The 13,743-nt window shown below is 40.9% G+C and overlaps 2 protein-coding genes across 4 annotated transcripts in view; one reads left to right on the plus strand and one right to left on the minus strand.

The window, feature by feature from the left end:
• The window catches only part of LOC109031437 (uncharacterized), an 89,957-nt gene that overhangs the window by 33,932 nt on the left and 42,282 nt on the right, over positions 1 to 13,743 (plus strand). Inside the window, exon 4 of one of the 3 annotated variants that reach the window (XM_019042974.2) lies at positions 5,429 to 8,762. The exons of the other annotated variants lie outside the window; for them this stretch is intronic. Coding sequence (XP_018898519.2) covers positions 5,477 to 8,131 — 2,655 coding nt within the window. The 5' untranslated portion in view covers positions 5,429 to 5,476 and the 3' untranslated portion in view covers positions 8,132 to 8,762. Of the gene's footprint in view, positions 1 to 5,428; positions 8,763 to 13,743 lie in introns of those variants that run through there. 3 annotated transcript variants of the gene reach the window in all.
• LOC109031476 (long-chain fatty acid transport protein 1) overlaps positions 1 to 13,743 on the minus strand; it is a 76,225-nt gene that overhangs the window by 31,815 nt on the left and 30,667 nt on the right. The gene's annotated exons all lie outside the window — the stretch shown is intronic.

Here is a 13,743-nt window from a genome sequence, read left to right on the forward strand (position 1 = left end):
ATAATGAAAATATCACCTAATTGTGGTTTATCAAGAGTAAATTGTCATTTCCATCGGTCCAAAATGAAAATAGATTAAGAAATTATTCACAAACCAATCTCATTTTCTTTTTAATCGATCAATTTGTTGATGTTGTTGTTTTTGTGTGACAGACATCGCAGGATTCCTGATCCTTATCCCTCAATATCGTTCGTTTGGGTGCACTCGTTTCGGCCTCCATGGCCAGCCAAGGCCGGCTGCCAGTCAGCTGATAATCGAGTTGTCTTAACTCTGGGTATGAAGGGACTCTAGTCCATAGCAACCACCCGCTTCCACGAATAGGATCCCTCCATCTCCCTTTTGCCTTCTCTCTCTATAGTTTTGTCCATCAATTTCAATAATCGGCACCCTGATCGGTTGAAACAGGTGATTGTTAGAAATCAAGGTGAAAATGACTGACTAACCAAGGGGTCTCTCGTGAGTAGCCGTAAGTTAGTCTATTACTTACTACCTTTGTCCATTACAACGACTCACTTCCACTGATAGGATTGCTACATTTTTCTTTAGTCTATAGCTTTGTCTATCAATTTCAATAAACAGCCCGCTTGTGCAATTATTACCCATCCGTTCCCACGCGGAAGTTCTGTGTGTCGCTCGTAACGCCTTAATTTTCGAAACCGAGCTTTCCTCAAAATTTGACTCATCCATTTCAAATGGACTGACCGATTCAGTTGAAACAGCAAAATTCGTATTATTTGAAAAAAAATCGAACTACTCTGATTAAAATATCACACCTGAAAGAAACGAGAGTTGTGAGAAATCCGTGCCGCAAAAACTGATGTCATTTTAGACAAACCAGCGGTAAGTCCACATGATCGGGCGAAAGAGCAGTACTGGGTTCTCTCAAGTAAAATATTTTGATTAGAGTAGTTTGAATTTGAAGGAAGCTCGATCGCTAAAAGGGCGTTTCAGCTCGATATGGTATTGTAGCAGTATGATTTTAAAACGTCGGTCGTTTGAAATGCTCCTGGCACAGATTTCCACTGCCTTCAGTGGCAAAATGCATGTATAAAATCAGTGCATTCGCTCCCGCGACTAATGAAGCCACTCGGTATTTGCGCGGCCGACCACTTGTCGCGCACTCTCTGTGGAGCCGGGGCTTTAGGTCGGATACTTTCCGGCGTCTTTCCTCTCTCGGATGTGGACGGTATTTTTTTTTTTTTTTTTTTTTTTTTTTTTTTTTTTTTTTTTTTTTTTTTTTTTTTTTTTTTTTTTTTTTTTTTTTTATTATTGTACCGGCTCCTTGTCCAGCGCTCGGTCCATTTTTTGTCGGTTTCGTCCAGTTTCCACGCTGTCCAACATTCTCGAAGACTGGAAATCAAAAGGGAATTTTCTCAGCATCGGAGAAAATCTGGAAAAACGGCACGCTCTGAAGAAAATATTCGTCCTCTTGTGTTACTTTTGGTTAATGGAGGAAGTGAAACACAAACCAACCCAAATTTTGTGTTGATTTTGGTACAGTTTTACAAGGAAACCATAAGGGAATTTTTACGGCATCGGAGAAAATCTGGAAAAACGGCACGCTCTAATAAAAATATCTGTGTTCTTGTGTTACTTTTGGTTAATGTAGGAAGTGCTACATACACCTACCCAAATTTTATGTTGATTTTGGTACAGTTTTATAAAGAAATCATAAGGGATTTTTTTTGGCATCGGAGAAAATCTGGAAAAATTGCACGCTCTGATAAAAATATTCGTGTTCTTGTGTTACTTGCGGTTAATGTAGGAAGTGAAACACAAACCAACCCAAATTTTGTGTTGATTTTGGCACAGTTTGTCGCGGATTTAGCGCAGGGAACAATGGAGGGACCAAGAAACCTCAGAGTCAACCGGAGGCTTGGGTCATTTTGTGTTTTACTACCCGTGTTAACCAAACTTTTGAGTTGAGTTTTCTCCCTGATGTGGAATTTGCCAAAAATTTCGTCTCATTTTTGTTGCGGGACCGGAATCTTTGTCTTTCATTTATAGGTTGCACTGTGATAGGTGGATCAGAAAATCTATCAAATGCGTAGTCAAAGTTGGAAAGCCTGCCAACGTTTGCCGATTTGATGAAAATGCCTGAGTATTTTATCACTCAAAGAGAACAAATTGTTCACACTATGACGTTTCCTTAAACTTGACAATTCAGATTTTCAGCAGTATTTATTACTGTCAATTTTTTTAACAGTCATGTATTTTATGAAGCAGCAAGCAAGTTTGAGATAGATGTTTATTCAAAGCTAGAAACTTTGAATACGATCACAACATGATCAAATCCTTAACGAGAAGTCTTATCTATACGTATTTTGAAATTTTTTTCATCGGGAATCAGGAAAAACCTCAGGATTTCAATGGGAGGTGGAAACATTGACTCTTTTCCTAGGCATTTGAAAAAAATCCTGATAATCACCTAATCCTAAAATCCTCAACACCCTGATAATCGATCTTTTTTCATAGGTTTGAGTGGCGTATCATGGCGTTTCAATCGATGTATCGCAAAGCACGCCGCGCCACCGGTTCGGAAGCAAGTGAAGTCGGTAGTGCACACTTTACTAGTTTGATAGTCCACCGAGTTAATATTAGCGCAATCTGGTAATGAAACTGGTCCACGCCGTCGAATGCGACTGTCAAGGACGCTTTTTGCGAAACTGGTTTACGCATCCGCAGTGGAAAGAGCAAGCGGGCGCTGTTTCCGACCTCCGTCGCGTGCGCCGCACGGTGGATCGAGTCGATCAGAGAGGTCGGACATGAAATTTTTGACTGAAACTGCAAGTTCTGATGTTTCTTTCATCATATTTTAAACTTCAAGGGGTGGTTCCAGAAGAAAATTTTACGAGGAAACCAATGAAACCACTTTTAGAACCTTCAAGTCTCGTATAAACGGAGTTATAAGTGTTTGAAGTTTCCAAATTTTGTCCGAGCTCTCCCTTTGCCTCGATCCATTGTGCCCCGGCACTCGCCGTTCTAAGTTCACCCGCGACTTTGAACTTGACTCGCGATTCGACTTTCGGGCGATGCGGGACGGTCAGAGACATTGAGAGGGATCCCCAGCTTTTGCGCTGTGCATTCTGGGTGCGATCGATGTATGGGCTACCGGCTACGTTTTGCGAGATCCAGAAATTGTAGTTCCCAATCGCAAATTTCAATCAACGTGCGACCGGATCTGTGAAAAGAGGTCTTATCTTACAAAAATTCAACTTTAAGTTATGGTTTACTCAGTTATGCGTTCGTAAACAGGCAGCACTGTTTTTCCATCCATTCGAATCCGTTTAAAATATCAATTGGACGTATCTCTATCAAACGGAACCATGTGCATTAAGACATGAGCCCTGAGACGCATAAGAATATGTGCATAACAAGGCTCACGTCATAATGCACATCATACAGGGTGCCTAGCATCAGGATTTCCCCGATTCTATCAGGATTTTAGGTCAATCAGGTTTTAATCCCGATTTCATCAGGATTTGAGGAAAAATCGGACGTTAAATCAGGATTTGAGAAAAGTCGGCCTTCCGCTTATTTACCGTTAATTATCCGTCATCCGTCCGTCAATTTTTCTCCGCAAAAAATCAGGATTTGGACAAATTATGAAATCAGGATGTAGCAGACAAAAATCAGGAAAAATCAGGATTTCCCGAAATGGAAAAAAAAAAAAAAAAAAAAAAAAAAAAAAAAAAAAAAAAAAAAAAACTAAACACCCTGACATAGTTCCGTTTGATTGAAATACGTCCAATTTTGGGCGAGACAAGCTCACCAAAACAGGGCATTAAAAACGGGCTTATCATGATCTTATAGTGCTCCGAATCTTAAAGGAAGCCAATTTCGATCACCAAGGCGACAAAAATTGGCCTATAACGATAAAAAAGAAAATTATGAACCAATTGCACGAGACCACCCATTTAATAAAATGCCTCATTTTACCATTTGTCTCTAACTTTAATGTCTCGATAATGATTGGGTTCTGTAATGAGTGAGCGATTGAAGTTCCCGCGCAAACTTTGTTTCATTCAATTTGCTACTACAGCAATGCGCTCGGTACTTTAGATGTGCATTTAAAGAGCATTAGTAAGTAATGAGCTTGTACTAATAGTCGCGCGCGAGACAATAGTTATTTGCATCGAATTACTGTAATTATTTTCCGGACAGTGATAATATTCGAGAAAGCTATTACCATCTGAGCTTCGTATAGATGATAAATTGCTCTAACATGCGCAGACAACTCGCGTTTCTTATTCTTTTGGTTCACCGATATTTCTGTATTTGATGCATCACTTGCTCAACATCACGCGAAATTCTCAACTGTCGGCAAATTAAGATCGAATTTTCCTCAGTCTATAAAAAGTTTCTGTACGTATCTATTCCATGGTGCAACTTCTTCAATTTTATTTTCCTGACATCTCAGAGAGAACAACCTTGGAACGCTGTTTGTAAGAATTCTACGGGGCCGGGCTCCCTGGCCGCTTTGCGTCCCAGCCCCCCTCCCCCCAGGCTATTTGCGCCTCTAATACGTAAGAAAAATACATTTCTAAATAAAAAAATTCCGGGACCAAACTTCATCATAAATCGCTCTATTTGAATAAACTTACCCCTTCCCCAATTTTTGATTTTGTATACAATTTTTTAATTCTCGTCTTGATAATGCATCGTAGAGGTGCCCGCGGCTAAAGGTGGCAACGACGCGGCAATATTGGACACGGGCAGTGGCAATGCTTGAAAAAGGGCAACACTGTTTCCCTTCATTTAAATATATGTAAAACAATCGATTCTTGGTGAGGCAGCTCACTTCATCTAAAATCGATATTTTCAATATATTTAAATTGAAGAAAACAGTGTTTCCAACTTGAAAAATCGCCACTGGACACCGGAGATGAAGCGGAAAGGAGAAAGTGGTGTCACACTTTGACACCCTCAGCTTGACATGCTACCCTTACGATTTTATATCACAAAGCAGGGTTGCCACTGTCAGGGAAGCCCGGGAAATGTCAGGGAATTTTAAAAAGCCAGGAAAAATCTGGAAATGTCAAGGAAAATGATGAAAATTCCAGGGAAAAATCGTTGAGTCGCCTTTATTAGCATTCTCGAATGGGTTTGACGTCGAGGACAACAAATTTTGCCTGAAATCTATTCCTTTTTAAAAATCTGACATTTGTTCAACCGTTAGGAAATTTCACCAAAATGTGTCAGAGAAATCAGGGAAAGGTCAGGGAATTTAACTGTCTACTTTCTGTGGCAACCCTGACAAAGTAATATGATCTGAAGATGAAAGGAATGTTTCAATTTGAAAAATGTTCAAATGAAAAATTGGGAAGTCAAGAGAGGCTATATAAAGTAGTGACTTCGTTCGAATTTTTTATCACGCTCTTTCTTTTCACCCAAGGTTTTTTTATTTATTTATTTTTTTTTGTTGCAGTTGGGCGCCTTAACTATCCTGAGGCACACGATATCTCGCCAAACCGAAATGCCGACAAACAATACCAAAGTAGATTGTATAATTTTCTTATTAAGTCCGGAAGTAGAGGAGTCAGATCCCTCCGTTCCTGTTTCAAAATGCCACCACGTCTTATTCCCCAACGAATTCATGCAGCACGCCTCGGGGAAAGTCCTCGAGAAAGTTTACACTTTCTTCTCGAAAACAAAATTACAAATCTCGGTAAATAATGAAGATCTACCGAATAGGTTTTGCGAGCAAGTCACATTGGTCGAAGGCACTCTGAGAATCGACGATTTAGGTATCAGATTAATTGTAAACGAAGACATTTTGAGACGCATTCGGTTCTCTAATTGCGAGATTCACGCGGGAAAAATTAGTGGACGCCGTGCCGTCCCTCTTGACGAGATACATCTCCAATTTTTTAGGCGTTTCTGGGACCAAGGCACGAAGTTAACTTACGGGCATCGGAAAGGCGGAACAATTTTCCACTATGCGGCGAAAAGAAACCGCGTGGATCTCGTCGAGTTCCTTTTAAAATTCAAGTATTGTTCCGGAATCGATTCGCCTCGATCCGACGGCTCAACCCCGTTGCACATCGCTGTCCGCAAAGGACACTTAGAGTTAGCCGAAATATTCTTGGAGCTCGGTGCCAACGTCCACGCGAGAGTTGTGAAATTTTTAACCGGGCAAACTCAGTTGATTCCTCGTAATGCTGAAAGTGGACAATTCGAAACTATCCTCCTGGATTGCGAAGACGAACCCATGGCTGTGGATGAAAATTTTCAGGATAAAATTCAGAGAGAAGATAGTCTAACGCCCCTCCATCTAGCAGTGCTTAAAGGACACGAAGACACTGTGGAGTTGCTCCTACGTCACGGGGCTGACGTCAACGCCAGAGTGATGGAGCGTCATCTAGGACGTACCTTCACGTTTTCTCCCTTACTCATCGCTGTTCAGCGCGGCCATTACGAAGTCGCAGATGTTTTACTAAGATCTGGAGCCGACGTTAACACCGTGTATTTCATCAACAATGAAAAGAAAAGTATCTTCCTCCATGCTGTCCTCGAAACGGACGGAACCCTAACTGATATGATCCTGACGCATAAGCCAAGTTTCTCAGAAGCGTTCAATCGGAGAGCTCTCCTACTCGCGCTGCTAACTTACAAAAATGCATACAGAATTTTGTTTAGAATAGTTGGTCGGCATGAACTTTCAGTGAGTTGGGAAAATTTGGGGCACGAAAACGAAACTGAGTTGATTTTTGCAGCCGTCCACAAAAGTGACATAAGAATCGTAGAGTACTTCCTAAGGAGGAATGCATCCTTCATAGATCAACTTTGGAAACCGCCATTTCTCGATTCAGAATGCACTTTGCTTCATTTAGCGGCTGCATTCGCGGATGAGGACATGATCGAATACCTACTGAAGCACGGTGCTAAAGTCGACTCTCTCGATGGGGATGGACAGACCCCCAGTTTTTTTGCAGTCATAATGGGGAACCGACGCACACTGAAATGTCTGATCGAAAATGGAGCAAATATATCTAATTACCCAGAACTGCCGTTTGGAGCCATTTTCGCGGGAGATCCTTCGATTCTAGAAATTCTTCTACTGCATGGTGCTCGTGTAGACACTTCTTTCGTAACAGCAAAGAATACTCCTTTTCTACCCAGTCACAGATCTGATGAAATTATATTGGGCAAGAGTTTGTCAGGATCAGAGTATGATGACATGAAATGTCTATTTTACAACATTTTGCCAGCATCAGAGAATGGAGACATGGAATTACTTCCTCGTGGTTCCCTCTTGCTATATATCAGCAAAGGAAGCAAGCATAATCGGGAAAATGACCCTAGGTTGATTGATCGAGGGCTTATCAATAGCTCAGTGACAGAACTTGCGGATCTTCCACTCATATTTTACGCAGTGGCAAGAAATGACAGACAATCCTTCGATATTTTGGTTGATTACGGAGCTCTTTTCGACTCGAAAGTATGCCTTGACGCAAGATCATTTTCTTATTTAGCTGTCAAAAATTTCTGGATGTCCTCTGAATCTATATTTCGTACTTTGTTGGATTATAGTTTCCCCCAATTTGATCGCAGCCAGTCGTTCGAACATCTATTAGCTCGTGGATCATTCGGCCATGATATTTATCACGAAAACATGTACGCGAAATACTTATTGAGGATAAGTTGTTGTGGAATTTGCGAGGTGTCGGATGAGCGCATTGCTGCCCTTTGGGAGGAAAGATACGTACCGCTTGGATGCGTGCGCTGGGACGATTATCAGAAACTGTGCAAGGAAGAAATTGTATTTCTTAAAGAGGAGCGAATTGGTAACACGGATTTGACGTTGTACGATGTTCTAGCCCGAGATGAGAATCGAATTGCGAACTACTCGAGGAACCCTGGCTTCGCCTCGCTCTTGAACGGTAACATATCTCAACAGCTAAGAAAGTCGTTCCCAATATACTCTTCCATCATCCTCAGCAAAGTTGAAAAATTCTGTCGTAGAAACGACCTCATGGCCCAGGGTATTAGACTTTATAGTTTCTATTTTGAAGACTTTTCGGACTTGCCTTTCGATGTTAAGGAGCTAATAGTTAACTACGTGCCCACTTACGATCTCAAAGTTCTGAATACTGCAACGTTAAATCGCTTACAACGGTGCATATCCTAGAAAAACTTTTCCTGAATTTTTATAATAGTTTTTTTATAAAATTTTAGTTTGTACCAGAACTTCCTATTTTTATCCCTTTTTGAGTTTTCGTTCGTTACTGTTTTTTTATTTTATTTTATTTTATTTTATTTTATTTTATTTTAAAGTTTATTGTTTCAACTCTATTTTCGAAATAGAAGTGTATTCAAAGGTTCGAAATAATCCTAGCTTCCCTGAAGATTACGCCCCCCCCCCCCCTCCTCTTCGCCGCGCCATGTTAAAAGTTAATATCAACCATAAATGTAAATTGTTAACCAGGGTGCCATTCATCCTTTACTAAGTTTTGAACACTACTGGGCTAAAAATTTACTATAGCGCATTTTCCGAAACCCATTTTTTTTAACAGTGTTTCTATAGTGGTGGAACAGTGTCTTGTTTTTTATCTTCTTTAAAACAATTTAATTTTTTTTTATATTCAAAAATATTTTTGACGAAGAGCTTTATTTCGTCCGATGTATCAATATTTTACCTTTTACTAAACAATTCAAGGACTTTTTAACCGAATGTTACTCTTTTTCTGGTAACAAACTAACTATTATTGTAATTTTTTTCTATTGATTTATGAAATTAAAATTGTTTTCTCTCTTTGAAATTTCTGAATACTAATTTTGATTAATGCTCATGATTCGAAAACGAACCAAATGGAATATAAAGTAAACAAGCCGTATCCTTGAAATAATTTTTCGCAGGTTATCTCCTCTGGTATGTTTAAATTCAAGGTATTAAAAATGAGTTTCGGTCCTCACTAGACGACCGAAAACAAAATGATGTTTTGTCGGTCGATTTGCGTTTGCGATTTTCACTCGCAGCGCACATTCATCGAGGTCATTTAAAACTAAAGCTTTAAAATATTTAAAAAAACTCACGCTTTCACTCAGAGATTATATGATCGACTTATAATCTCTCAGTGAAAACGTGAGTTTTTTTTAAAAACATATTTTAAAGTTTTAACATAGCAGCTTTTACTAGTTTTTTTTGAAAAAAATCGATCCTTTTATTAAAATCGCATTTAAAACTGTTTCTTGGCGGATTATTTAGTATTAATACATATACTACCGGACATCAGTGTGATGTGGGAAATTTTTTTGAAAGCTGCTAGAGACCAACAAATTTGTAAAATTGCATTGAAAAATGACTAAGAATTATCTACTCGTGTTATCGGGAACTGTACTCAAATTACACGATCAGGTTATTTATATTCAGTTTTGAAACCAATTTTGAATATCACGTTCGGAAAAATCTCAACCTTGACCTGTACTGCCGTGCTAAGGAAGAACGCCGTATGAACATTCGAGAGTTGCCAAATTTCCTTCGATAAAATGTTTATTTTTGAGGAAAATTATGAAACTTTTTCCTTGAATTTTTCAGACACTTTAGATCAAATTGCAAACAAAATTATCTGAGAAATTGGCAGAAAAATATTCATAAATTTTCTTGAAAATTAGTGATTGGCCAGAGGAAATTTGGCAACGCCTGAAGGCTCATACGGCGTTTTTCCTTAGCACGGCAGTGTACGATTGCTCGGTCGACAGCATAATGTCTAAGCTTGGCAACAACCCCCTTCCACCCATGGTCGCCACCATTTATTGGTTCTTAAGGTTTCCATGAAACCCAGTGTCTATAATATCTCTTTAAAGGCACCCACCCCTGCAGACTGAAACACTCAGCACATACATTTGTTACCCACCAGTTGTTCTTATACTTTTTATCATTATTGCTGCTACAGCCCGTTTTAGGTATAACGTGTCCGTTTTCGCCGTTTGTGGAGAATAGGGAATTATTTATTCCGCGCTTTCAGCAAAAATGACAGATCATCTCAAACGGGGTTTTTATACCTTACTTTTTACATAAATTCGCATCCCCTTCCCACCCCCCTCCAAACATAAACTCGGGGAATTCAACATAATAGCTCCTCAATGAAACGGCCCATATACTGCCGTTCTAAGGGAAAACGCCGTATGAGCTTTCAGACGTTGCCAAACTTCCTTCGACGAACCACGAATTTTTGGAACATTTTTTAATATTTGTCTCTCAAATTTTCAGAGAATTTCGTTTGTAAGTAAACTGAAGTGTCCGTAAATTTCAATGAAGAGTGTTCACAACTTTCCTGAAAAATACTTTTTTCTCCTTTAAGTCAAGGCACCATATCGGCGTTAATAATTATTTTTTAAGCTTAAATTTGGCAACGTTTGAATGTTTATATCGATGTTTAACGAACAAAATCGCCTATCTGCAAACTGACGAGTTTGCAGAACGAAGAGGAAACTTAGTAATTTTTTAATTTCAAAGGTTAGATTTACATTTTTTTCATACGCCACACACCACATACAGTGTCATTAAAGCGCTCAGGCAAAGACTTGGAAAAAAACCAGAATTTTCAGCTTGTTTTAAATTTAAAACATACTGTAGAATTCAGCAAAGTTGCTAACTCTTTTCGGCAAAATTGTCGGGTAGGCGGTATTGTTCGTTTTAGCCCTCGGTCTCTAGATCACTCCAATCTAACGGCGAGGCGCGAATGATCGACTATCGATATTTCCCCATTTGAAACTATGATAAATAATCGATTATTAAGGTGTTCGTTGCGAACACCCTGTAAATCGATCCTTTTTCATAGTTTTAAATGACAGATCAATCGATATATCGCAAAGCACGCCACGCCGCTGCTCCGATTCACTTTTGAGTCCCTTTATACTGAGAGTCAAGACAACACCCCCTCATGGAGTCACAAACGGGAATAAAGATTACAGAAATTGAACGTTTTTTTTAATCTTTGATCGGCCCATTCTCAAATTCCTTTCTCCGTTCCTTCTCTCATTCCGTTTGTTCCTTGCCGAACCCGTAATTCCCCGATCCGTTCCAGATTATAATCTTTGCAATCGGTGAAAATGTAATCTTTATTCCCGTTTGTGACACTGTGAAGGCCTAAAATCCGGTTAACCAATCAGAAATGGATTCGCATTGTCTTGACTCTCGGTATAAAGGGACTCTATTCGGAGGCCCTTCTGTCTGATTCCATTCGATGAAATGTCGCATCCCTGCCCGGGGGAGACACGGAAGTGGCTGTTGGCAACGCGGAGATGAGGCGACGGCCGCGCCTAAAACTGCATAGATTAAAAGGCCCAGCGGCTACGGCCCGGGCGGCTTAGCGCACACTGGATCGAGTCAATAGGAGAGGTCGGACAAAATTTGGAAACTTTAATGCTAATAACTGCGATTATACAAAACTTTAAAGTTCTGAAAGTGGTACCAATGGTTTCCTCGTGAAATTTTCTTCGTAAAGCACCCTTTGAAATTTAAAATGTGACAAAATAAACGTCAAAATTTGCAGTTCTAGTAAAACATTGCATGTCCGACCTCTCCTATTGACTCGCTCCATTGTGCGGCGCAACGAACGGAAACGCCAATCAATCGGGCACCGTGGCACTGGAGCTTCGGCGAGCGTCTCCGACTCCTCACCATTCATCGACGCGGCGCGACGCCACGGTGGATGGTGCTCCGGTTCCTCGTCCCACCGCGCGTCCCGTGGGACCTCGCCGTCCTCCAAAATCTAGGATGCTCCTATCAGGGTCAAGGTCAAATGGCGCGTTGTCACTTCGACCCGTATGGATGATGTAGGAAGAGCATAGAGTATATAGAGTCGTGATGTATATGGGAGAGCTGGCGGCATGTTCTGCTCGACGAGTTCCGAGCCCGGTGTGCGTCGAGTTCGGGTTACTTTTTCGATACATGTTCGATCCAAAATGACGGTATGGAATACGTGGTGATTCCTATCTTCTTTGTTTACATCGGATGGCCGGGTACCCGCGTATCGCAAACAATCGATTGTGTATCGAAAAAGTGACCCGGCGTCACACAGGAGTCTCGGAATTCGGGACCTGGAAAATGCTTAAAAGTGGCGCCAGCTCACCCGCTTACATTACGACTCTATGTACTCTATGAGGAAGAGCATGTGCACTTGGTCTCGTGGGATAAGGAAAGAAGTGGCAACGGTAGGCACGCGAAGAAAAAAAACTTCGTGCACGGGACCCGAAGTTGAGGTCATATGGATCTCTGAAGTTTTCGGATCACGCATCCGAAAAGAGGTCCAACTGCCGAATTTCGGGTCAGACATCTGAAGCTCTCGGTATCTACCGAAGTACTTCCGATGTGTGACCTGAACTCTTCGATATATACCGAAGTACTTCAGAAGTCTGACCCAAACTTCGGCAATTGGACTCCAAGTTTTCGGATGCTGGTCCGGTCAGTCGCGGTCAGTGCAACGGTCAGTCGCGTTGGTTTTGTTCAAGTTTTGGCGGGACATGGAGGAAGGGGGAACAATGAGAATTAATCGAATATTGCTGAACCGTATCCCTGCTTTAAACTTCTCTCCAAGATTGGAAATAAACCCGAACGCATGTGGTCTGTACCGGAGGAGCATACCTTCGTTTCTCTTACCTCGATGAAGCTCATAGCTTAAGATATAGAATATAGATGAGCCAATCAGAAATGGATCCTGTAGCGATCTCTGCTCTTCCCTTCAAGTTACTTTAGATGCTCTTACTGCCAACTGCTGTGTTACCGGACAAGCTCTTAGTGTAAAAATGAAGTTTTGAGCGAGAGCACCCAGTAGCGTCCGAACGGAAAATTTCACCGAACTTATCTGCCGTTCTTCGTAAAAAAACCCTGGCAAAGATTGGCGATAAGAGCTGCGTTTCAAAATACCATAGGAATTCTTATAGCCGGCAAAGAAGGCCACAGAAAATCATATAGCTGGCTGTAGAATGCAGAGAACATCATACAGCCGGGCTATACGAGGCGATGAAAAATTATGCAGCCGGGCTATACTTCCTATCGCCGGGCTTTACACTTTATCGCCTGGCTGTTGCTTTTTCGCCATCGATTATAAAAGGCTATAAGAAATTGTGTAGAAATTCGTGTGCTTTGGAAATCATTAAGTTTGATACGGAACCACCTTAATATTTACAGAACACACATTATATTTTCCTTTAATACATATTTTATTTCATGAATAAAAATGAGAATAATCCATACAGGATGTGCAAACATTTCAAAATCATGAGTTGAATAACGCTGACTCCGCCAGATTAAATATTAGAGCCTAACACAACGTGGAGCGGCGACGCACTGGCGCCTACAAACCTAACAGGGATACTTCACGCATTGCGCAACGCGTGAAGTATCCCTGTTAGGTTTGCAGGCGCCAATGCGCGTTTCGCGCTGGCTGCCCGCCTGCCGCGCCGCAGCGTGCCACGGCGCTTGAAGCAACTATTTCACACCAGAGGTATTGCACAGCATCATACGACACTGAAAGCGCTCTAATATATTAGTAATGACAGGCATCCATCAAAAGTACGGAGCTTTCCTCGCAAAATAAATCAAGATACTACGGCCCAAAAAGAGAGCAGTATTCGAAAAACTCACTAAGTCCGAGCATCCGTAATTAGTAATGTTTAGCATACACTTTATCGCCTGGCTGTTGCTTAATCGCCATCGGCTATAAACGGCTATAGAAGCTATTGGAAAGCTTACAGCCGGCTGTAGGTCTATGGTATTTTGGAACACAGATTCTACTG

The sequence above is a fragment of the Bemisia tabaci genome, chromosome 5 (assembly GCF_918797505.1).
Source record: "Bemisia tabaci chromosome 5, PGI_BMITA_v3".
NCBI lineage: Eukaryota > Metazoa > Arthropoda > Insecta > Hemiptera > Aleyrodidae > Bemisia > Bemisia tabaci.